At 40.2% G+C, this 26,028-nt stretch overlaps 1 protein-coding gene across 1 annotated transcript; it reads left to right on the top strand.

Annotated features, from left to right (window-relative positions):
• Positions 1-2,741: 2,741 nt before the first annotated feature.
• LOC121374859 (proline-rich transmembrane protein 2-like) lies at positions 2,742-19,020 on the top strand. The gene is made up of 5 exons (XM_041501966.1): positions 2,742-2,895; positions 14,210-14,247; positions 14,597-14,770; positions 15,662-15,793; positions 17,882-19,020. Exons 1-5 carry the CDS (start codon positions 2,880-2,882, stop codon positions 18,047-18,049), a joined length of 528 nt encoding a protein of 175 aa, XP_041357900.1. The 5' UTR covers positions 2,742-2,879; the 3' UTR covers positions 18,050-19,020.
• The last annotated feature ends 7,008 nt before the right edge of the window (positions 19,021-26,028 follow it).

Consider the following 26,028-nt stretch of genomic DNA (forward strand, 5'->3'; position numbering starts at 1 on the left):
AATTGGGAAATTATGAATTTACATGTATATTGAAGGGATACATTTAATTTGGAATAAATTAGTAAATTAAAAATATATTTTTGTAATTTAAGCCAAAATATGGAGGTGGGTGTTATTTAAATTACTTGCGTAGTACGAATATAACTACTATTGAAAGAAAGAAATGTTTTATTTAACGTCGCACTCAACACATTTTATTTACGGTTATATGGCATCAGACATATGGTTAAGGACCACACAGATTTTGAGAGGAAACCCGCTGTCGCCACTATATGAGCTACTCTTCCGATTAGCAGCAAGGGATCTTTTATTTGCTTCCCACAGGCAGGATAGCACAAACCATGGCCTTTGTTGAACCAGTTATGGATCACTGGTCGGTGCAAGTGGTTTACACCTACCCACTGAGCCTTGCGGAGCACTCACTCAGAGTTTGGAGTCAGTATCTGGATTAAAAATCCCATGCCTCGACTGGGATCCGAACCCAGTACCTACCAGCCTGTAGACCGATGGCCTACCACGACGCCATCGAGGCCGGTAACTACTATTGAATTGCACGCCATTTTGGAAGGCCAGCCCAAAAATAAGCATTAATCAACCTGTTGGCCTAGTAGTCGTCGGGGGACTATGAATGGATGAGGCTTTGGGTTTCATTTCATGTCAACTTATTTTCGTGCTTATATCCAATTAAGGTTAAGCACGCTGTCCTGGGCACACCTCAGCTATCTGGGCTGCCTGTCCAGGACAGGGGGTTAGTTGTTAATTGTTAGTGGTTAGTGAGAGAGAAGAGGGCGTAGTGGCCTTACATCCACCCAATGAGTCGTTAAAACTCGCTCTGGGAGGGAGCCGATACCGGCCTACGAACCCTGTACCTACCAGCCTTATGTCCGATAGCTTAACCACGACACCCACCAAGGCCGACTTTGGTTATTTCGAACTACGTTATATCGTGTACAGAAGCATAAGAAGTGTTCAGCGTCTTCAGTTAGGTGTCTGCTACGTGTGTCTCTTAATTCGCTCTCTATTGACTTTAAGCTATAAAGCTAATAAGTTACGCCAAGACAATATACAATGGTGGTTTTAAAGTTCCAGTCATAAAATAGTTTATTAAAGCACAAAAGATTGTTTGGCTAAAGAGATTAAATAAAACAGAATCTACGTGGAAAACCCTTATTATAAATCGGTATAATTTCTAAAATATTACATTTTTTGATGCTGAAAAAAAAATCCTATGAATATGCAAAAAACATTGAAAATACTTTTTTGAAAGATACATTAATGGCTTGGAGTTTATATCTAAAACAAATGTAAAAATCAGTATTTTATAGAGATTAGTATGATGTAGGTATTAAATTTATTGATGATTTAATAAGCGACAATGGTAAATTTATTAACTAAAAGTAAAGTTTGTTTTATTTAACGACGCCACTAGAGCACATTGATTTTTTATCTTATCATCGGCTACTGAACGTCAAACATATGGTCATTCTGACACCGTTTTTTAGAGGAAACCCGCTGTCGCCACATAGGCTACTCTTTTACGACAGGCAGCAAGGGATCTTTTATTTGCGCTTCCCACAGGCAGGATAGCACAAACCATGGCCTTTGTTGAACCAGTTATGGATCACTGGTCGGTGCAAGTGGTTTACACCTACCCACTGAGCCTTGCGGAGCACTCACTCAGTGTTTGGAGTCGGTATCTGGACGCCACCGACGCCGGTAATTTATTAACTATGACCAGTTTATAATGAAATATAATTTGAATAAATTTTTTTTAATTTATCAAGGTATAATTAATGCTATAAAGCAGTAATTTAATAGATGTAATATTAAAGAAATTAAAAAAAGTTACAATCCCCGTTTTTACCATACAATGTTAGAAATCCTAAGATAAATGTTAAGAGAAGTAAGCATTTTCATAATATTTTGATAAATTCTTTCTTTTTGTAAATCGAACTATAATCTAAAATGGGAAGAATCATTAAATTGTAACTATTTTGATGCTGATTGGAGAGCCATTAATGTAATGCCATTTTATTGTACAGGTGAAACTAAGGTGGTTTCAGTACAAAAACATTCACTGTATACTTCCTGTTAATACCTACCTACACAAGATAGGGTATATTGCTTCTCCACTTTGTAGCTTTTGCAATTTAGAACTAGGCACAATTATTCATATGTTTTGGGAATGTACTCTAAACTCTATTTGGACAGAAATTAAAAACTGGATTAAAAAACCCCAGGTACAATTATGAATTTAAAAAAAAATGGCTTTAAAACTAGAAACAACAATCATGTTAATGTAATTGTTCTTGTTATTAAACACTTAATATTTAAAAGTCCTTTGAGTGCTTATGTGCCTGGTTTAAACTGGATCCAATAAGAGTTGTCAGATTAGTATTATATTACTGAGGCAATTGCTTTTCCACTTGTAATTATAAAATTTTGGTCAATTTGTCATAATCAGTTTCCACTACAGTCTTAAAATGAAATTGTAAGTCTCGGAGCTAGCTCTTGCAACCATCAAATTTTATCGGCAAACCTAAGTTATTAATAAAATATTCCAAAAGGAAGCCATCAATCAATACGAATAGCAGTCTTCCTGGATGAAAACCAAACTGAGCATCACTGACAATATTAATGCGATTGTACTTTGTAGCGCCTGCGACTCTATTTAGTACTGTGGAACCTTCACTGTACACACATTTGCTACTGACTCAGATTTCAATCCGGATATTGCGTAAAATCCGTCGCAGGATTAAGGAAAGGCGGGGCCTTGTTTACTACGTATCAGGGATAGTAGCGTCAAGTAGGAGGAGTATTCAGCGGATCACAAACAAGCCATCGTTTGTACGGACTAGCCGGGAAACCACACCGAGAACATGGAGAAAAAATATGGTAAGAACCCGTTAATACCACGCCAACACGGCCTGTACTATACACCACTCGAACACTAGCAATTTGCTGGCAACGCGCGATTCTTGGGCCCTTAACGTCAAATGTTTTTATTTATAGCTGCTACCTTGTCGGTAGCTAAGCCTAATAGTAATGGGGGACATCTTTTCACCTTTGCGAGTGTTTCGGTGTTTATTTTAAGAATATGTATCCACGATGTGTTTACGAGTATCAATTAGTGTTCAATGCTTCTACTGCGGGATGGCGAATGAGGTCAGGGTTACTTAGACCAAACAAGAGTCGGTTGTTTACATTTATTGCGATACACCGATTCTCTATGTTTTTCTGCAAGTTCATTGTACAGGTCTATTGTTTATTGCTGTGTAATTCGTTATGGTGGGTGAGCGCTCGCGAACAATTTAACTGGTACCATCGTGTTTTATCTTATCACATTTGGCATAATAGCCAGTCTTTTAAGCGAGCGCTCTCCCTTCACCTGGAACACTCAACGGAAGATTTCCTTTGCCACTGTCACTAACCCTAACTATTTATGGTAAATATTTATAATGTTCTTTTTACGTGACAGTGCCAAAAGAAAGTCCTACCCACTCGACATTTTATATTAGTGGAGCAGTAACTCAACAGTTTATAGAAGTGGAGTAGTAACTCAACAATGGATAGAAGTGTTGTAACTCAACAGTTTATAGAAGTGTTGTAACTCAACAGTTTATAGAAGTGGCGTAGTAAAACTCTAAATGATGAAACTATGATATCATATTCAGTAAATTGTGTGCATAATATTATTCGAATGAGTTTTTGACACAAATTACACACCAAACCCATTTTCACACGTAAACAAAGAACATTAACATTTAACGTAATTGGCGGCGACATGCACCGATAACCGCGTTTTTTCATTAGGCCAAACCCATTGTACAAGTTTCGCGTCACTGCAACAGCATAGTGAAAGTAATTGTGTGTTGACGGATGGTCAGGCCGGGTCAGAGTTTAACCTGTATATTCAGAACAAGCTGTTGTAGCGCACGCCTGTCCTGGGCACCCCTATCTATCTATCTCTCTCTCTCTCTCTCTCTCTCTCTCTCTCTCTCTCTCTCTCTCTCTCTCTCTCTCTCTTGATCGCTCTTTTTTTGTGTGTGTCTTAAATGGAAAAGAGTGCCCCGAAATGGTAAAAATTACCATAAATCTATAAATCTATTTGCCTTGCCAAATTTCTAGGGATTACAGTTAGGTAATAATTATACTACACATACTAATACTGTAACATACCTACATGCAGAACCACCAGTATTACAAACCTGAACAACATGTCCGTATCATGTCGTTATATCGAACAAACTCGGCTATATCAACATAATAAGGTCAATCAAGGTGAAGTTCGTAAAATGGGGTCACCGGTCGGATTATATTCATGTCATTTTGTCAATATTGTAATCTTACAGTGTAAATACACGTTAGTGGAATTTCCCCACTATAATGCAGGGTTAGAAATGAAGAAAAATATTCCATCGCCCTGAGTGACTATAAAAAGGTCCGTTTGCGTTAAAAGGGGTACAATGAATTGGCATATAAAGATTATAATGAATAATTTTATAATTAATATGAAACCATTATTAACTTTTACACCCATAACAACTCCTATAATATTTATTTTTTCAAAATCTATGTCAGTAATAACGTTTCTTAACAAATTACCACCAAATTGTATAGATTAAATCTCATTTTTAATAAAGGGGTAAAGACAAATGTTAGAATAGCGAAGGTAGGCAGAATTGTTGTTAGTGTTCGATAATACAATAGACAGAGTCTGGAGGAACACTTGCACGCGCTGTACCCGACGTTGTAATTACTTTCTTTCATCCCTTTATAGAGAAGTAAGATTTAACCTAAGGAATTTGACGGCAATTTGTCAAGAAACCTTTATTTCTTTCTTCCTCTTTCCATCTCTTGACGACTACACGTTGAGTCCAGCTGTGACTGTTCTCTCTTGATCACTTTTCGTACCGTACAGCTTCTTCTTGAGTGTTGCTGTAGTTGTCCAGGTAGTGTCCCTCAGCTGCTGTAGATGTTTGCAGTTCATACTGAGATTTTTATTAATATTTTGTTTCTTTATCTTTTTTTTGGCAAAAAATGTTATACGGGTTAGAATAGGTTTAAAACTTAATGTTTTTATATGAATTACAACGTTATTCATTACGGAATTACATGTCAATCCCTTTGACGCAAACGGGATGTAGTAAACTAAACAAGTTATTAGCATCAATGGAACATCATTAGTTCTCTGTTGTGGTTTGAAACCATGTGACTGATACATTATGTGCAACATTTGTGACATACACACACACACACACACACACAGAGAGAGAGAGAGAGAGAGAGAGAGAGAGAGAGAGAGAGAGAGAGAGAGAGAGAGAGAGAGAGAGAGAGAGAGAGAGAGAGAGCACACACACGCATACCCACGAACACACACACAGACATGAACACACGCGCGCACGCACGCACACACATGCACAGTGCCCTGCATAATAACAACACGGAAACATAATATATCCTATATGACTGTCTGAATATCTGGCCTCAGTGATAGTGTCATTTAAACTGTCCCTAGCAATTTTTACTCATTTAAAGCGAGGGGATGAGTGTTCGTTTCTTACAAGTATACCTAGACAGGACCCATTGTCGTTCTGGCGTGTACACAGTGAGGGGGCTGGCCTGAGTGATAGCGTCATTTAAACTGTCCCTAGCAATTTTTACTCATTTAAAGCGAGGGGATGAGTGTTCGTTTCTTACAAGTATACCTAGACAGGACCCATTGTCGTTCTGGCGTGTACACAGTGAGGAGGCTGGCCTGAGTGATAGCGTCATTTAAACTGTCCCTAGCAATTTGTACTCGTTTAAAGCGAGGGGATGAGTGTTCGTTTCTTACAAGTATACCTAGACAGGACCCATTGTCGTTCTGGCGTGTACACAGTGAGGGGGCTGGCCTGAGTGATAGCGTCATTTAAACTGTCCCTAGCAATTTGTACTCTGTTTAAAGCGAGGGGATGAGTGTTCGTTTCTTACAAGTATACCTAGACAGGACCCATTGTCGTTCTGGCGTGTACACAGTGAGGGGGCTGGCCTGAGTGATAGCGTCATTTAAACTGTCCCTAGCAATTTTTACTCATTTAAAGCGAGGGGATGAGTGTTCGTTTCTTACAAGTTTACCTAGACAGGACCCATTGTCGTTCTGGCGTGTACACAGTGAGGGGGCTGGCCTGAGTGATAGCGTCATTTAAACTGTCCCTAGCAATTTGTACTCGTTTAAAGCGAGGGGATGAGTGTTCGTTTCTTACAAGTATACCTAGACAGGACCCATTGTCGTTCTGGCGTGTACACAGTGAGGGGGCTGGCCTGAGTGATAGCGTCATTTAAACTGTCCCTAGCAATTTGTACTCGTTTAAAGCGAGGGGATGAGTGTTCGTTTCTTACAAGTATACCTAGACAGGACCCATTGTCGTTCTGGCGTGTACACAGTGAGGGGGCTGGCCTGAGTGATAGCGTCATTTAAACTGTCCCTAGCAATTTGTACTCGTTTAAAGCGAGGGGATGAGTGTTCGTTTCTTACAAGTTTACCTAGACAGGACCCATTGTCGTTCTGGCGTGTACAAAGTGAGGGGGCTGGCCTGAGTGATAGCGTCATTTAAACTGTCCCTAGCAATTTGTACTCGTTTAAAGCGAGGGGATGAGTGTTCGTTTCTTACAAGTTTACCTAGACAGGACCCATTGTCGTTCTGGCGTGTACACAGTGAGGGGGCTGGACATAGCCCGATGCGTGGGCCCATTGGGTTATTTCTCGTTCCAGCCAGTGCACCACGATTGGTATATAAAAGCGGTACATCCTCTAGTGGGGGAGGCACAAGCCATAGTCTAATGCTAAAGCTCTCGCCTGCTGCCCAGTCAGTCTAGGATCGATCCCCGACGGTGGACCCATTTGAGCTATTTCTCGTGCCAGCCTGTGCATCACGACTGGTAAATGTTTCCAATAACAGCAAGGGATATTTTATATGCACTTTCCCACAGACAGGAAAGCACATACCACAGCCTTTGACCAGTCGTGGTATACTGGTTGGAACGAGAAAAATCAGCTGAATGAATCCACTGAGGAGGTTCGATCCTGCGACGCAAGCAACTCAGGCGAGCACTCAACCGACTGAGCTAAATGCTGCCCGGAAATATATGTTTTATTAATCATCAATCACCTTTGATTGATGGTGCAATTAAAGATTAATTAATTAATCAGTGTGCTCTAGTGGTGTTGTTAAACTAAACAAACATTAACTTTTGAATTACAGTGTATGTTGTTCAGTAGACTAGCATTCTTACCTGTTTCAAGTGTTTGTGGTGGTCTTATAAATAGAAACGTCGTGCTTCTAGACAGTAATAGGGTCACACACAGGCGTGTTTTTGTCATCGTGCATCAAAACACGGTATTTTGTCGTTTGGCGTGTCGTCTTATTTTGCTATGAGGTTTTCTTTTGTCAGCAGGTCCAAAGAGAATTTCTAAAGATGACGTATGTGTGGTACACATATCTAGTTCAAGGCGCACATTAAGTGAATGTTCCTTTCATCGTCCTGACTAACATAGACCAGGATTGCGAAATCAACATACATTAAGATCCGTTTGCGCCTTCGTCACCTTTTACGGTTTTGTCATTCAGATTTAGCGAGTCACTGGCATATTGCGCCATGTCTCGAATCTTTAGTACACAGTGTCGCAATGACGGATTTGGAATGTTTACTAACGAGGAAACGCGGACGTGCTATACATTTTACTTTGAAATGGTATAATCCGTAATAATATAATATAAATAAATCCGAAATAATATAATAATAGTATAATTATGAAATGCAAAATAATATTTCCAAAAGGAATAGTTGTGGGTGAAGAGGCGGCCAACACCATAAACCTCACCATCAATCCGAGGCTCTTATCTATTGTGTAATACGCAAAGCCTTTCTAACAGTTTCCCACCGGCCTCGGTGGCCTCGTGGTTAAGCCATCGGACATAAGGCTGGTAGGAACAGGGTTCGCAGCCAGGTACCGGCTCCCACCCAGAGCGAGTTTTAATGACTCAGTGGGTAGTTGTAAGGCCACTACACTCTCTCACTAACCACTAACAATTGACAACTAACCCCCTGCCCAGGACAGACAGCCCAGATAGCTGAGGTGTGTGCCCAGGACAGCGTGCTTGAACCTTAATTGGATTATAAACAAGAAATTAAGTTGAACTAAATGAAACAGTTTCCTATTGTTCTGATCGCTTCTTTACTTTTCATCTGCCGACTGTCTTCTTTGTACTTACCCGATGGTGCACTTCGCAAGGATGTTTTTGCTTATACTTTAGTATGTTACATCGTGAAAGAGAGTTTGAAACTAAGAAAAAAAGAAAAAAGATTGCAGATAAATGTAATTCATGCATGCTAGGTCCGGCTGTTGTGTCTGTTGCGACTGTCGAAAATAAATAAAGTTTGTTTAACTACACCACCAGAGCACATATATGTATTAATCATCGGCTATTGGATGTCAAACATTTGGTAATTTGACATATAGTCTTCGAGGGGAACCCACTACATTTTTTCCATTTAGTAGCAAGGGATCTTTTATATACCTCACCCCATAGATAGGATAGCACATACCACGGCCTTTGGTATACCAGTTGCTAATTTTTATACAAAGTGACTACAACATTTAGTTTTTGTCTAACATATTTGTTTTGCACTTTTGAACCAATTTTAAGGAAATACTGTACATGTTGATACTGGCTGAAACAAAATTCGTTCCAGTGTAAGCCGAATCCATTAGAATACAATTTGATCAATACATATTGTTTAAACGAAATACATTATTGCGCATTGTATTGACCTATGGTTGACTGACGTGTTCTAACAAGCTGTTGATGTCTGGTGCCTTACTTTTAAGGCATACTGGCATTGGGCTATTTCTCGTGCCAGTCATTGCATCACGACTGGTATATCAAACTTCAAAGACCGTGGTATGTGCTATCCTGTCTGAGACTGCGCATATAAAAGATCCCTGGCTACTAATGGAAAAATAACGTGATGCTAACTGGAATTTATAATATATTAAAATGTATACAATGTATATATATATATATATATATATATATATATATATATATATATATATAACGCCTACTGGAGGCATATGTATAATGCAGATCATGACAAAATATCGGTGAACGTTTAAACAGTTATGCTTGTAAGTGGGCTAGGTAACATCTGTTGAAATAGAATTATTGATGGAATGTGAGTGGCAATATGCGACTAGATTGTGTGGAGAACAAGCAATGATCAGATACTCAGACTATAAAGGCGTTATCTTATTTCTTTCCTTTCTTTCGTTTTTATTCTTTCTTTCTTTTCTCGGAATGTGTTGTCACTTTGTGAAAAATAAATATCTCAAACGTATCATCGTCAAAATCAGCTGAAGGCTTTCTTTCATTTTTATTCTTTCTTTCTTTCCTCGGAATGTGTTGTCACTTTGTGAAAAACAAATGTCTCAAACGCATCGTTATCAATATCGGCTGAAGGCATGTTTGACGACCTCTACAGAATGTGATCAAGTTCAACGTTAGCTACACAGGTCCATCTAATACGCGGGAGAAATACGGTTTACATCGATCATGAATGTCATTATACATCTATGCTGAACGTTTAATTATTGTGTGGTGATTTGTGAAAGTATTAAGTGCATCAAAGACCTAGCAAGGGCGGCGGATACATGGAATATTTATTTTTGGGATGTGAATAACGGAAAGGGGGCACATTTCATTTCAACTTATTTTCGTGCTTATATCCAAGTAAGGTTCAAGCATGCTGTCCTGGGCACACACCTCAGCTATCTGGGCTGACAGTGGGTTAGTTGTTAATTGTTAGTGGTTAGTGAGAGACAAGAGGGTGTAGTGGCCTTATACCTACCCATTGAGTCGTTAAACCTCGCTCTGGGTGGCAGCCGGTACCGGGTCGCGAACCCTGTACCTACCAGCCTTATGTCCGATGGCTTAACGACGACGCCACCGAGACCGGTAGGGGGTATATGGACCAACTCGTAAAAAGGCAACCTAATTAATTAAAAAACAAAAACGAAAACAATCAATCAATAAATCAGTCAGTCATTTGACTCGTGGTTACATCCACTGAAGGTTCAAGCACGACTGTCTTGGGCACATTCTCCGACATTCCTCGGTGGATGTGTCCTAGATAGGGAGTTGGTGGGGTAATAAGGCTATGGAATTCACAATTTGAATTAGAAGAGAAAGAAAAAAATAATGCATAATAACCAAATTTACAAATATAATAAAACATAATTCTTTGCTTCAGTCTAAATATGAAATGAATTAGTCACAAATAGAGCGGCAGCCAAAACCAAAATATATATTTTTGGACTCCATTCCAGTCGTTAAACCCAAAATTGCCATTTCAGCAGCAGTTTGTAGAGAGCATGACAGTGATAGTTGTAACTTCAAGTTAATAACAGGTAGATCCCGGGATATTAGGTTAAAATCCAAGTAAGATTAAAACATAGATTAGGTTAAATCAAAACATAATTTAAAATTAAAAACTTTTATAGAGATATTGAACATCAGATGATAACTAAAATCAAATAAAACCTAAACACGACAACACAGATATAAACTACATAAATATACATACGAGCACGTGATAACACAATCAACCTGCCAGAGATGGAGTTAAAACAGAACCAGGTGTACTGTATATACTGTAATATATACAACACACAAATATACACTATACGGTATTAAAACAGTTATAATACTAGTAGTTAAAACAGAGCCAGGTGTACTGTAATATATACAACACACAAATATACACTATACTGTATTAAAACAGTTATAATACTAGTAGTTAAAACAAGAGAAAAATAAATTCAGTTAGAATGTAGTAAAAAATAAATTAAAAAAACCCTTAAAATCGTAACTTCAATGGCCCTTACAAAGGGCAGTACCGCTTTGTCAGTTTCTGGTTTAATTTGTTTTGGTGGATTCAATACATTTGGAAGTAAATTCTTTATTAAAAGAGTTGAAGGGTGTATACTACCAAATCAAATCCCATAGACGACAATAGTAACATGTGGCTAAAACTCCTACCTGCAACGTATCAATCGACATAAACGCCACGGATATAAATACTACCACCCCTCACCCTTAAAGTGAATCACAAAAAAGTGGGTGTCAAGCTGCTCATTTCTGAGATAACGGGTAGCGTCTACGACAACCCTAGTTCCGCACAAAATTTGAGTACTTTTTTTTACAGGTACCCCATACATGTTCCAAGCACAAGGCTATTTGACACAGTGGTACTAGATGAAATAAAATTGCATACATTTTTAGCCCAGATGAAAGTAATGTTTTTTACAACCAACACACTCACATTTATAACCAATCACAGGACTTGTGGTGTTCACTTCTCTATCAAAAGTTAGGTGCACCTCGAACTTTGACCCAGCCGGAAGTTATTTGGTTTAGTACTACCTGAAAGAAAAGAAAACAACAGAGATAAGGCACTTGTCTATATTTGGGTTGGGGCGGGTCCTCTGATCCGCCTCTGTACAGTATTGTTAGATATGTGCGTGTTCAAACACAATCCATCAATTGTAATTATACTTGACACTGTGTTTTAGTTTGACTTTGAGTTTTTATATTCGTGTTAATTGTCACTTCCTTTACACCTTCGCCGTAGTTTGACACTCAGTAGTCGATGTATTTTTCTTGCTGGGGTGTTGTTAAATGTTCTTTCTTTCATTCTTTTTGGAGGTGAAGCTTAGACAGGCTACTGAGAGGGCTACAGTGCGCGAGTGTAATACGTGTCAGTTGATCGTGTCCCAAGGGAGATGGATGTGTAACACGTGTCAGTTGATCGTGTCCCAAGGGAAATGGGGTGGCATACGTGTCAGTTGATCGTGTCCCAAGGGAGATGGATGTGTAACACATGTCAGTTGATCGTGTCCCAAGGGAGATGGAGGTGTAACACGTGTCAGTTGATCGTGTCCCAAGGGAGATGGAGGTGTCATACGTGTCAGTTGATCGTGTCCCAAGGGAGATGGGGTGTCATACGTGTCAGTTGATCGTGTCTCAAGGGAGATGGGGTGTCATACGTGTCAGTTGATCGTGTCCCAAGGGAGATGGGGTGTCATTCGTGTCAGTTGATCGTGTCCCAAGGGAGATGGGATGTCATACGTGTCAGTTGATCGTGTCCCAAGGGAGATGAGGCGTCATACGTGTCAGTTGATCGTGTCCCAAGGGAGATGGAGTGTCATACGTGTCAGTTGAACGTGTTCCAAGGGAGATGGATGTGTAACACGTGTCAGTTGATCGTGTCCCAAGGGAGATGGGGTGTCATACGTGTCACTTGATCGTGTCCCAAGGGAGATGGGGTGTCATACGTGTCAGTTGATCGTGTCCCAAGGGAGATGGGATGTCATACGTGTCAGTTGATCGTGTCCCAAGGGAGATGGGGTGTCATACGTGTCAGTTGATCGTGTCACAAGGGAGATGGGGTGTCATACGTGTCAGTTGATCGTGTTCCAAGGGAGATGGGGTGTCATACGTGTCAGTTGATCGTGTCCCAAAGGAGATGGGGTGTCATACGTGTCAGTTGATCGTGTTCCAAGGGAGATGGGTGTGTAACACGTGTCATTTGATCGTGTCCCAAGGGAGATGGAGGTGTCTTACGTGTCAGTTGATCGTGTCCCAAGGGAGATGGGGTGTCATACGTGTCAGTTGATCGTGTTCCAAGGGAGATGGGGGTGTAATACGTGTCAGTTGATCGTGTCCCAAGGGTGATGGAGGTGTAATACGTGTCAGTTGATCGTGTCCCAAGGGAGATGGGGTGTAATACGTGTCAGTTGATCGTGTCCCTACGGAGATGGAGGTGTAATACGTGTCAGTTGATCTTGTCCCAAGGGTGATGGAGGTGTAATACGTGTCAGTTGATCGTGTCCCAAGGGAGATGGAGGTGTAATACGTGTCAGTTGATCGTGTCCCAATGGAGATGCAGGTGTAATACGTGTCAGTTGATCGTGTCCCAAGGGTGATAGAGGTATAATACGTGTCAGTTGATCGTGTCCCAAGGGAGATGCAGGTGTAATACGTGTCAGTTGATCGTGTTCCAAGGGTGATGGGGTATAATACGTGTCAGTTGATCGTGTCCCAAGGGAGATGAAGGTGTAATACGTGTCAGTTGATCGTGTCCCAAGGGTGATGGAGGTGTAATACGTGTCAGTTGATCGTGTCCCTAGGGAGATGGAGGTGTAATACGTGTCAGTTGATCGTGTCCCAAGGGTGATGGAGGTGTAATACGTGTCAGTTGATCGTGTCCCATGGGAGATGGGGGTGTAATACGTGTCAGTTGATCGTGTCCCAAGGGAGATGGAGGTGTAATACGTGTCAGTTGATCGTGTCCCAAGGGTGATGGGGTGTAATACGTGTCAGTTAATCGTGTCCCAAGGGAGATGGGGTGTAATACGTGTCAGTTGATCGTGTTCCAAGGGTGATGGGGTGTAATACGTGTCAGTTGATCGTGTTCCAAGGGTGATGGGGTGTAATACGTGTCAGTTGATCGTGTCCCAAGGGAGATGGAGGTATAATACGTGTCAGTTGATCGTGTCCCAAGGGAGATGGAGGTGTAATACGTGTCAGTTGATCGTGTTCCAAGTGTGATGGGGTGTAATACGTGTCAGTTGATCGTGTCCCAAGGGAGATGGAGGTGTAATACGTGTTAGTTGATCGAGTCCCAAGGGTGATGGAGGTGTAATACGTGTCAGTTGATCGTGTCCCAAGGGAGATGGGGTGTAATACGTGTCAGTTGATCGTGTCCCTGGGGAGATGGAGGTGTAATACGTGTCAGTTGATCGTGTCCCAAGGGTGATGGAGGTGTAATACGTGTCAGTTGATCGTGTCCCAAGGGAGATAGATGGAGGTGTAATACGTGTCAGTTGATCGTGTCCCATGGGAGATGGGGGTGTAATACGTGTCAGTTGATCGTGTCCCAAGGGAGATGGAGGTGTAATACGTGTCAGTTGATCGTGTCCCAGGGGTGATGGGGTGTAATACGTGTCAGTTAATCGTGTCCCAAGGGAGATGGGGTGTAATACGTGTCAGTTGATCGTGTCCCAGACGTCCTCTGTGCACTCATAGTCATGTCGACTGCCTGTGTGTTTGTGTCCCACCGCCAGGACCGATAAGGATACTAACACTTCTTCCTTTGTTTCTTTCAGAGGCAGCCCAAGGACCTGACGGATACCCACCACAGAATGTGAGTTTTTTCTTCTTTTCGAAACCTGTTGATCGACACGTAGAACACATAGCGTAACCGTTTCGTCAAACATACATTTTGTCCGGACTGCAGTCGTTCCACATAGTATATACTAGTTACTACATTTAGGGTCCTACACATTCTCTCTCTCTCTCTTTCTCTCTCTCTCTCTCTCTCTCTCTCTCTCTCTCTCTCTCTCTCTCTCTCTCTCTCTGAATTACTAAGAAACCAATATAAATGTTAATCCTTTATCACTTTCTAAGTACTAAAAACAGTTTTTAAGTTCTTAATATAAATATTAAACTGTTATCATTCTACAAGTACATTGATAACCGAATTCTAATTTTAGCCACCCCCTACGTACGGCCAGCAACAACCGGGCTACGGACCACCACAAGGCTATGGACAACCTCAACCAGGTTACGGACAACCTCAACCAGGTTACGGACAACCACCACCGGGGTACGGACCACCCCAGCCAGGGTATGGGCCGCCACCAGGCGCCGGCTGTCAAGAAACAGTGGTGAGATAATGAATTTATCGAAACTCTATAAAAGAGCAATACGACATTTAGCCGGGTCATTTTGGTAGTAATGGTATTAGATGCTTTCAAATATACATGTAAATGGAACGCAGATATAATATAAAAAACACAAAAGCCAATCTACATGTATATATTCCGTCTGGGACACTACGATAGTAAGAACTGTAGAAAAGCACGTTTACGCCATGATCTATATTCGCTTGTGGAAGTAATATTCACACCTGCGATGGTGTGCAAGATTTTGGGTCTGTCCAAGTCAATGTAAAAACAGGTGTAAATTATACATATAATAATTCAAATCCTTCATAGGCGTCGAAAGATGGATGATCCCGTTGTAGATTACTTTGTCTTTTATCATATTAGGGATGGATGGGGGTATGCATAGTCTCCAGAATAGGGGCGGATCAATGACTCCTATGCCTTCCTCTCTCTCGGCGTCTGTGCCTTTTAGCTGATTGTATCGTTATGTGGTGCAATGATGAAATTCCAACACTCGATGTCGTTGGTGAAGAATATCATTATTTATTTCAATGCATTTCGTTTTTTTGTTACTAAAGCAAGATGCATGTATATACCAAAGTATTTCTTTACTAGACAAAACATTGTTAAATACTGTGATATGAAGTTACTAAATAATATCTATAAATTTCTTAACGGTGTTTTAAAAAACATTTAATTCACTATGCAAATTTATTTATTTATTTATTTTATTTTATTTATTTTATTTATTACGTAGAGCTGTAATAATATGCCTTGTACATGCAGAAGTAGTTGTTTGCTCATGTATCAATTTATGTAATCTGAGTTAAAGTAAAGGTTTCTTCTGTTCTGTTCTGTTCTGTTCTGATTATAAGCGACCCTTTGTTTCAGATTGTCCAGCCTCAGATGGGAACATTTGTTGTCCAGCCGGTCGTCCGACCACCTGATTACCTCATCCTGTCCATCGTATCTTGCTTTTTCTGCTGGCCAATGGCGATCTGTGCCCTCATCTCTTCAAATAGCGTACGTCATTTCCGATGTTAATGAATATAGAAATTGTTGATGAATATTAAAATTAGATCATGAATATTAAAATTAGATGATAAACATTAAAATTGTACTGTCAAGTAATATACAAGTTAGTGACGTCATCAGAGATCTTGCTTGACCTTTTGCATGCAATGTTATTGGTATTATAGTAGTAGAAAGTCTACTTTACACTATGTTTATAATAAATACTTTCTTCTTAAAAACAGAGAATTGATGTACTTGTTGCAGTGTAAGTATATCTACTTTCAAGTGTGAGACAAGTCGTATTTATTAAATAATCCTATATTACTATTATTATTATTATAATAATCCTATATTGCGATTATTTAATATAGTGCAGGATGGTTTGAAAGGCCTAGCATTCACCAGATGTCACCACCTGATTATTACTGATGCCTGTTCCAGATATTTAATTAACGAATTATTTATTTATTTATTTATGGTGCTAAATGGTTATCAAAGTCTAGCAGATTTTATACTTCATTTTGTAGTTATCAATACCTGTAATTACCCCGTTATGACAAAAGAAAACACGTTTTTTTGTTTGTTTTATAACCATTGTAGGAAGTATCCAAGGTGTCACAGATCATACACTGAGGCGAGATCTAGCTCAGTCGCTAGAGCGCTCGCCTGAGGTGCTTGCATCGTAAGATTGAATCACCTCAGTGGACACATTTTCTGAATGTTTTTCCCCATCCAAGCAATTGCATCACTAGTATGTCAAAGGCCGTTCTATGTGGTATCCCATCTACTTGCCACTAAAATGAAAAATGTAGCGGGTTTCCTCTCTAAGACTGCATGTCGGAATTACAAAAATGTTGACATCCAGTAGCTGATGATTAATAAGTCCACGTGCTGTAGTGGTGTTAAACAGAAACAAAATCAAACAAACAGATCCTAGATTATTAGCAGTTCACAGTTAGCAAGGTGTTTGTACCTTTTTCTCCCCCAACAATTGTGTTTGATATCAATGTATTTACTACATCACCTCTTACCCCATCGTACGGTTTTTAACCTCTTGAAAATGTTAATGACTGTAACCAAACCCTTAATGACTGATTTTAATTTATTGTAAGTAGCTCAGTGGCACAGTGCTCCTCTGAGATGCTGTAAGACACAAGTTCGATCACCCTAGGTGTATTTTTTTTGTTTCGTTTCAGCCATTTGGTACATTAAAGGCCGTGGCATATAATATCCTGTTTTTTTCCCTAACAGCAGTGTCGAATTATAAGCATGTATTAAACAGCAAATAGCTTTAGTACAAAATATTCCTAAGTGTTGTTAATGACATTTAACGACATTTTAAAGTTTGTTTTTGTTTAACAACACCATTAGAGCACATTGATGTATTAATCATCGGCTATTGCATGTGAAACAGTGGGTAATTTTGACATATAGTCTTAGAGAGGAAACCGCAACATTTTCTCATTAGTAGCAGAGGATCTTTTATATGCACCATCCAAAAGACAGGATCCAAAAGGTTCAGGCACGCCCACTCCGGACTTAGCATCTGACTTCGCCAGTGACCAATTCCTGGGCAGGAGGGGGAGAGGGAGTTTGACGTGGGCGGAATTTGGAAAAATTTAGTAAGGTTGAGAAAAACCATATCTGGTCAAACATTGAGGCCAAACAAAAGATTGGACTGCTCAGCCAAAGTTGAAGGTGATTGGAGCCATTTAGACGAAAATAAACAAACAAAAATAAATAAATAAACACGTCTCCTCTTCTTCTATCTTCCTTTCTTTTTTTCCCGGTCGCCATACACCAAGGTCACGGTTGCCCGTGACCTGGAGTAGGCGATGTAGTACTGAAGCGAAACTCCATAAAACTGGATACGTCCCCCTAGATTGAGAGGAGGGGGGAGGGGGTGGGGGGGAGGGGGCGGCTAATCGAGAAAGCAGGTCACAACGTCTTGCTTCATCTCAAGTCAAAACTGGAATGTGACGTCATTAAAGATCGAGTCTGGAATCTTGAACCTTTTATAAGCACGGACCCAGCTTTCCTTGTCCTGTGATTTTTCTTTGACCATATTAATCGATTGTGTTGCAATTTTTCTTTTAGTCACGTAATGCGTCAGACACCGGGGATTTCGAACTGGCGAGGCAGAAAGGAGAGACGGCCAAGAAAGTGGCCATCGGCGCAATAATCTTCGGCATCATCATAATCATCGTCATCGTCGTCCTGCGTGTCGTCGTGTTCAGCACGAGGACTTACCACTACTACGGATAACACGACGCCTGTCAGCTCAACACTAATCAACTGCTGGGGCCCAGTTTACAGAGCCTAGTGTTTCTCTTACACGTGTGCTGCTAAATACATTTACAATGCTTAAAGGTCCTATGTCAAAGTTGAATCTACAATATTTCGTTATTTTCACATTTATTTGTAAAATAAATAACTAAAAATTAATCAACCTCACCATAAGTAACTCTGGAATAATAGTTTTAAAAATTCTTGCACTGTACGACATGATGGTTTCCCAAGTAAATTTTGGCTAAATACGGCATGGTCACCATCTTTGTTTCTTTTGTTAGCTTTCTGCAAAGAATTCTCGGTTAACTTAGTGTGATGAATATGTACGCATAAAAAGTGACGTCACTGTGACGCACTTTCAAGATTTGTCTCTTAATTAATTTTTTTTTCTAATGGTAAATGGAATTATTTGTTTGTGAAGTTGTATAGGTATATAGCTGAAGGTATAAATTTTATGTTTCAAAGCATTAAAGTATTTTTGGCGGGAACCGTCTTTATTGCAACTTTAACATAGCGCCTTTAAACACGCGTACTTAGAAAACAACAACAGGATTCATAAATTTGTTCCTTTTGTTTTTAAAAAAACCCCAACACAACTCTTATCTGAGTGACTGTTGAGTAGAACATTGATAATTATATACGTTTTTAAGGTAATTTTTTATCATGAAAACCAAACAGAAATGCCAGTTCTATTAAATTGTGATACAGTTGTATATACATATATTATATTAATATGGTGGCCGTTTACAGCTGATGCGTTAAAATGACGTTATATGACGTTATATGTAACGATGTATTCTTGTCAGACGTTGCCTTTTGTAATATAGTTTTTATTTTTTCAAACAGTTTTGTGCACACACACGCATAATCATAAGTAAGTAATGTACATATATAAACACTAGTAAATACTAGTATTTACATACATACATGCATGCACGCACGCACACACACACACACCACATGTACATACATACATACATACACACACACACACACAAACATACTCAAATATACATACACACACATACATACATGCATATATATACACACACACATGCATGCAAAAATACGTACGTACACAGGTACATACATGTACCTATATAAACATAATACATAGACACACACAGTGCACATATGTATGTTTGTATGAAAGTACACATATACACAGATAGAAACAAGATACTCTGCATATATACATACATGTGTTTTATTATATTTATATTGAATATTTTTATGTAAATGTGCTTACTTGGTTGTTCCTATATACATACTTATTTCTTATTATACTTAAAATCAATCCTAATTTTTTGATATTTCTATTTAAAAGTAATAATTGTTTATGAACAATTACGTGTGGAGTCTTCACCCCCACACCCGACACTGGCCGTTCCGACATTTTTACATTATCTAAACTATATCAGGGCCCCGTTTTTCGAAGCGACCTTAGAGTTAAGATCGCCATAAGTGCAAAACTACCTTATGCAACTAGGGTGATCTTAGTGAATAAGATAACTGATCTTAGCAATAAGATAACTTCAAAAAATGGGGCCATGATCTGTAATAAAACTTGGCTTGAAATATATGCATGCAAGAAGTGTTTTAATAACGGTTGCAAAACTATTTTAGCATCTTAGTAACATTCATCTGAGATTACCAAATATACATACGATAACGCTAGCTGAATACAAATAGTTGTTGTCTTTTATAGATATGTTATTCATATATCAATAAACAGATGATCCAAAACACTAAGCATTTTCATCAAGTTCTGTTACTAACAATACATCAACATGTTAGCTCCATCGATTCGTGATAGTCTTTTTAGCTACGGTACGAGGTGTAATATCGCCTTGTGATGGTCTACCTGCACAGTACGAGGTGTAATATCGCCTTGTGGTGGTCTACCTATACGGTACGAGGTGTAATATTGCCTTGTGGTGGTCTACCTGTATGGTACGAGCTGTAATATCGCCTTCCGGTTGTCTACCTGTACGGTACGAGGTGTAATATCGCCTTGTGATGCTCTACCTGTACGGTACGAGGTGTAATATCGCCTTGTGATGCTCTACCTGTAGGGTACGAGGTGTAATATCGCCTTGTGATGGTCTACCTGTATGGTACGAGCTGTAATATCGCCTTCCGGTTGTCTACCTGTACGGTATGAGGTGTAATATCGCCTTGTGATGCTCTACCTGTAGGGTACGAGGTGTAATATCGCCTTCCGGTTGTCTACCTGTACGGTATGAGGTGTAATATCGCCTTGTGATGCTCTACCTGTAGGGTACGAGGTGTAATATCGCCTTGTGATGGCCTACCTGTATGGTACGAGGTGTAATATCGCCTTTGGATGGTCTACCTGTATGGTACGAGGTGTAATATCGCCTTGTGGTGGTCTCCTGTACGGTACGAGGTGTAATATCGCCTTGTGATGCTCTACCTGTATGGTACGAGGTGTAATATCGCCTTGTGATGGTCTACCTGTATGGTACGAGGTGTAATATCGCCTTGCGGTTGTCTACCTCTACGGTACGAGGTGTAATATCGCCTTGCGGTGGTCTCCTGTATGGTACGAGGTGTAATATCGCCTTGTGGTGCTCTACCTGTATGGTACGAGGTGTAATATCGCCTTGTGATGCTCTACCTGTATGGTACGAGGTGTAATATCGCCTTGTGATGCTCTACCTGTATGGTACGAGGTGTAATATCGCCTTGTGATGCTCTACCTGTATGGTACGAGGTGTAATATCGCCTTTGGATGGTCTACCTGTATGGTACGAGGTGTAATATCGCCTTGTGGTGGTCTCCTGTACGGTACGAGGTGTAATATCGCCTTGTGATGCTCTACCTGTATGGTACGAGGTGTAATATCGCCTTGTGATGGTCTACCTGTATGGTACGAGGTGTAATATCGCCTTGCGGTTGTCTACCTGTACGGTACGAGGTGTAATATCGCCTTGCGGTGGTCTCCTGTATGGTACGAGGTGTAATATCGCCTTGTGGTGCTCTACCTGTATGGTACGAGGTGTAATATCGCCTTGTGATGCTCTACCTGTATGGTACGAGGTGTAATATCGCCTTGTGATGCTCTACCTGTACGGTACGAGGTGTAATATCGTCTTGTGATGCACTACCTGTAAGGTACGAGGTGTAATATCGCCTTGTGATGCTCTACCTGTATGGTACGAGGTGTAATATCGCCTTGTGATGCTCTACCTGTATGGTACGAGGTGTAATATCGCCTTGTGATGCTCTACCTGTACGGTACGAGGTGTAATATCGCCTTGCGGTTGTCTACCTGAACGGTACGAGGTGTAATATCGCCTTGTGATGCTCTACCTGTAGGGTACGAGGTGTAATATCGCCTTATGACGCTCTACCTGTATGGTACGAGGTGTAATGTCGCCTTGTGATGCTCTACCTGTACGGTACGAGGTGTAATATCGTCTTGTGATGCACTACCTGTAAGGTACGAGGTGTAATATCGCATTGTGATGCTCTACCTGTACGGTACGAGGTGTAATACCGTTTTGAGATGGTCTACCTGTACGGTACGTGGTGTAATACCGTTTTGAGATGGCCTACCTGTACGGTACGAGGTGTAATATTGTCTTGTGATGCTCTACCTGTATGGTACGAGGTGTAATATCACTTTGTGATTGCCTACCTGTATGGTACGAGGTGTAATATCACTTTGTGATTGCCTACCTGTATGGTACGTGGTGTAATATCGTCTTGTGATGCTCTACCTGTACGGTACGAGGTGTAATATCGTCTTGTGATCCTCTACCTGTACGGTACGAGGTGTAATATCGCCTCGTGATGACCTACCTGTACGGTATGACGTGTAATATCGTTTTGTGAGGGCCTACCTGTAGGGTACGAGATGCAATATCGTCTTGTGATGCTCTACCTGTACGGTACGAGATGTAATACCGTTTTGAGATGGCCTACCTGTACGGTACGAGGTGCAATATCGTATTGTGATGCTCTACCTGTACGGTACGAGTTGTAATATCGCCTTGTGATGGTCTACCTGTACGGTACGAGGTGTAATATCGCCTTGTGATGGTCTACCTGTACGGTACGAGGTGTAATATCGTCTTATGATGGCTTACCTGTATGGTATGAGTTGTAATACCGTTTTGTGATGGTCTACCTGTATGGACTTATCTAAGCGTCCGTTCTGTAGCAAACGCAATGTTGTGTGGTTTACAAATATAGACTAGTCAAAGCCCGTGTTATTTAACGTGGGCGGGCATTTTCACTCGATCATGCCATGTTAACAATGCAGTCCAGTTTTTAAACTTAAGAGGAGCTATATGATTGGCTGACCTTTTAATTTGTATTCATCCTGGAGCAAAGTGGTCCGTATTACCTAGGGTCTTCGGTCATGTCTTTCAGAGGATGGGACATAAGCTGAACTGCTTATTTATTTCATTGCCTAGACTACCTCTTAGCGTTATATTGCCTCAGAATGCATCAAGGATCAATGGGACGAAGACCATGAGATGATTTTAGGTGTTTTTGCTGGCAGAAACAAACTAAGATTTAATTTTAATTCAATTGGATATGCATCATAAGGTTAAGCGACTATATAACACACATATGCATAGTTATTATGATTGCCTTGCTGGTAAATATATTACCTTGATAATATGTAGAAAACAAAATTGGATTAGGCTCTTGTCCAAGAAATCTCCGGAGAAGTAACCGTCGTTTGTATGTCTTGAAACAACGACATCCAAAACTGAACATTCTCTCGCCTTAGCATTCCCCACCAACATTCTATTCTTTGATTTGTTGAATTGTTGCAGTAAGGTAACATGGGTAACGATATGGTGCCGTTTCACTGAGAAACTGCTGCATGCGGCCAACTCTTACGTGTTCTGTACCCATGTCTGTTCGTACACATACCCGACCGTCCCTTCAACTTTCCACATGCTTCTACAAAATATCCAGCAACAACACATGGATCGCTGCTGGTTTTGACAGCCTCCAGCCATATTAACTTTCCAGAGAACCCGTCAATGCAGCCATTGATATAAATTGTATATGGAATCAATGTGCCACATGAAGTTTGGTTGCCTACTAGAGTACACACGCCGTCGTATACGACGCGCTGATCGAAGCTGAACACCAGCAGGGTCCAGTACTGCCAGCATCGACCGTACTGTTTCTTGTTTCACGACCAAGCTGGAATGGATACATTTTTGATGCATCCACCGATAACCATGTCTATGTCTTGATAGTCCACGTTGGTTTCTAATAAAGTCGAAGACAAGGACGATTTGACTGTATTCTTTTATGTGAAAGAGTGAGAGGTCTGGCCACAGATCACATTTATCTTCCCATTTGGTTGGCTGTTTGACTGTGATTATTTCATGGCAGACAGCTTTGAAGTGGCAACTATTTGATTAAACTTGACAGGGGATTGCATGTAGCATGTAGTTTGTAAACATGTGTGTTGACATTGAAGATTTGTTTGTGGTAATTCCGGCAAATGGAAAAGTAGTGCTTTTTGTGTAAAATGTGTGTATTCCGGCCAGGTTTAGTGGGTTTTTTAAACCAATATACTGGGAGAAAGAGCTGGACAAGAGGGGTTGTCCTTTTCAGGGTATATTTCCTCCAGGCAGGCAAAGGTACATACAAAAATCCATGGGCCTGCTGATATTTCTAAAAATTTCTAAAAATGTTATAGTCACTAACGCTATATAGAAACATATTGTGGTCTGTGGCAGTCTCTCAACAGTCGCTTTAAATGGCGAACCGAAAGTACAATGCCATGACCTTATGTCTACATAGGTGAAACCGAGACTGAAGTATCCACGAATGAGATCGCATCTTCTTTCCATATCATCAACCCTCTATACCCGCTGGATTAGTCAGTCGCAGATCTATTTAATACTGTATGTGCATGTGTAACAAGAAATCGTAGAATATTCGCTTTAATATCTCGTGCGCACGCTTTAATATCTCGTGCGCATGCCTTAATATTTCGTGAGCAGGCTTTAAGAAAACGTTCGCACGCTTTAATAAGTCGTGTGCACGCTTTAATAAAGCGTGCGTATCCTTTAATAAGTCGTGCGCGCGTTTTAATTGTGTTTTTTTAATTTAATTTTTTTATTATTATTTTTGTGTTTTTTTGGTATATCCCTTTAACGCCATGGTCAAAAATAACAAAACAAAAATAAATAAAAATAAATCCACTCCATTAACTGACTTACATATTCCGCTCGTCTTGCCGTTTTATGCAATTTAAATCAAGTATTAATCAAGTAAAGTTTGAATTTTGTTTGTTTGTTTATTTGCTGTTTGTTGTTTTGTTTTGTTTTAGTTTTTTGGGGTGGGTTTTTTAATATATATAAAAGTGGGACCTAAAACACTTATAAATATAGCTATGGGAGACCCTCCAATATAGCCTAAAATCCTGCTTATGCCCAGAGCCGATTTATGTTAGTAGTACATGTAGCACGTTGTTACGGGGATCCTATCACACGATTGTCCAAATATAACTGTATATCTATTAGATCTCTCTGTAACGGGCGGTTATACCCGCTGTGGCTCGTCTCTAGGTATGATCAGAGATACGATCTTATATAAAGTATATATAGTATAGCACGTTTAGTTCACTAGAAAACACAACAAAAACACAATACACTTTGGAATCTGTATTAACCTACAAATGTACTGCCGCAGTAGTTAATTAATAACAACAGTAATAACAACCCAGAACTGATCACTTAATTAGTTAATCTCTAGGTGTCTAGTTGACACAATATGCTAATCACTTCACCATGACACAACACCTACACGTGTGATAATTGAGAAACGCTAACACACACACGTGCGATAATGGAGAAACGCTTCCAGGGGAACTTAATTAATAACGGAATTACAACACTATTCCTAACTGGTTAATTTTTAATTAACCCTAACTACTCATTCAATAACCTTGTAATACAGAATTAATACTGGTACCTATCACAATAAAGACAATAACCTACAGTTTACCTAGGTCCTCTAGGATGACTGGCTAAGCTTTATATAATTATTTAGGACAGTGAGCCTACAGATTACTGCGTCAGATGACCGGCAGCACCGTCTAAATAATATTGGTATAATACAGTATTAAAATATTTAAAGTCACATCAATCACATCAAGGTTATACACAGAGCAGAAAATATATATTTACCAAAGTCCCGTCTGAACTAATATAGATCGTTCAGTGGACGGACAGCGATCCCCTGGAGCCTTCCTATCGTTCTCCTCGATATCTCTAAAATCCTAGCTATTTATTCAAAACTCTCAGAGACAGCGAATATCGCCTGGGGGTACAAGGCGGTACCTCACGTATCATGTGGATTTTCCACAGCCACCATGCCGGCATATTTTTCTCTGATCGTCAGACTGGCTATCGCCATCCGCGAGCAATCCCCTGGCCATAAACAGCACTACCGGAGATATTACGTAACTACTAGCCACATGGCCTCCACACCTGCGCTGGGTGTGTATTAGAAAAGCTCGATGACCGTCGCGCAAGGGTATCACGTAACAAGTTGCCCATCTGGGCTTAAGTGCAATTTGGAACTGCACACGGCCCTCTAAAACAATTAATATCGCCACAGGCGAAAACAAAATTAAGAGCATGTTCCGTCACACACGTGCTACGGACCCCGCGCTTCAGGGGGCCCAATGGTGATGTGTACATTTATTTTTCACAGGTAATTTTTCCTCTCTCCCCGAGAGGGTTGCAAAATATATATCCTGGGAAGGTGGACTCACTGTTATTTGTGCTACAGGCCCCGCTGATCCTTAAACCGGCTCAGGTTATGTATCTGTTCAAAAGGAGAATCTTTAACAGTTTTCTGTCTAAAAAAAATTTAAAGTTTAATTGTGCAGGCCTAATAGAAGACGCAACGTAATTAATTTCTTTCGTTTAAGAGGTAGGGGGAAT

This window comes from Gigantopelta aegis, chromosome 6 (genome assembly GCF_016097555.1).
Source record: "Gigantopelta aegis isolate Gae_Host chromosome 6, Gae_host_genome, whole genome shotgun sequence".
NCBI lineage: Eukaryota > Metazoa > Mollusca > Gastropoda > Neomphalida > Peltospiridae > Gigantopelta > Gigantopelta aegis.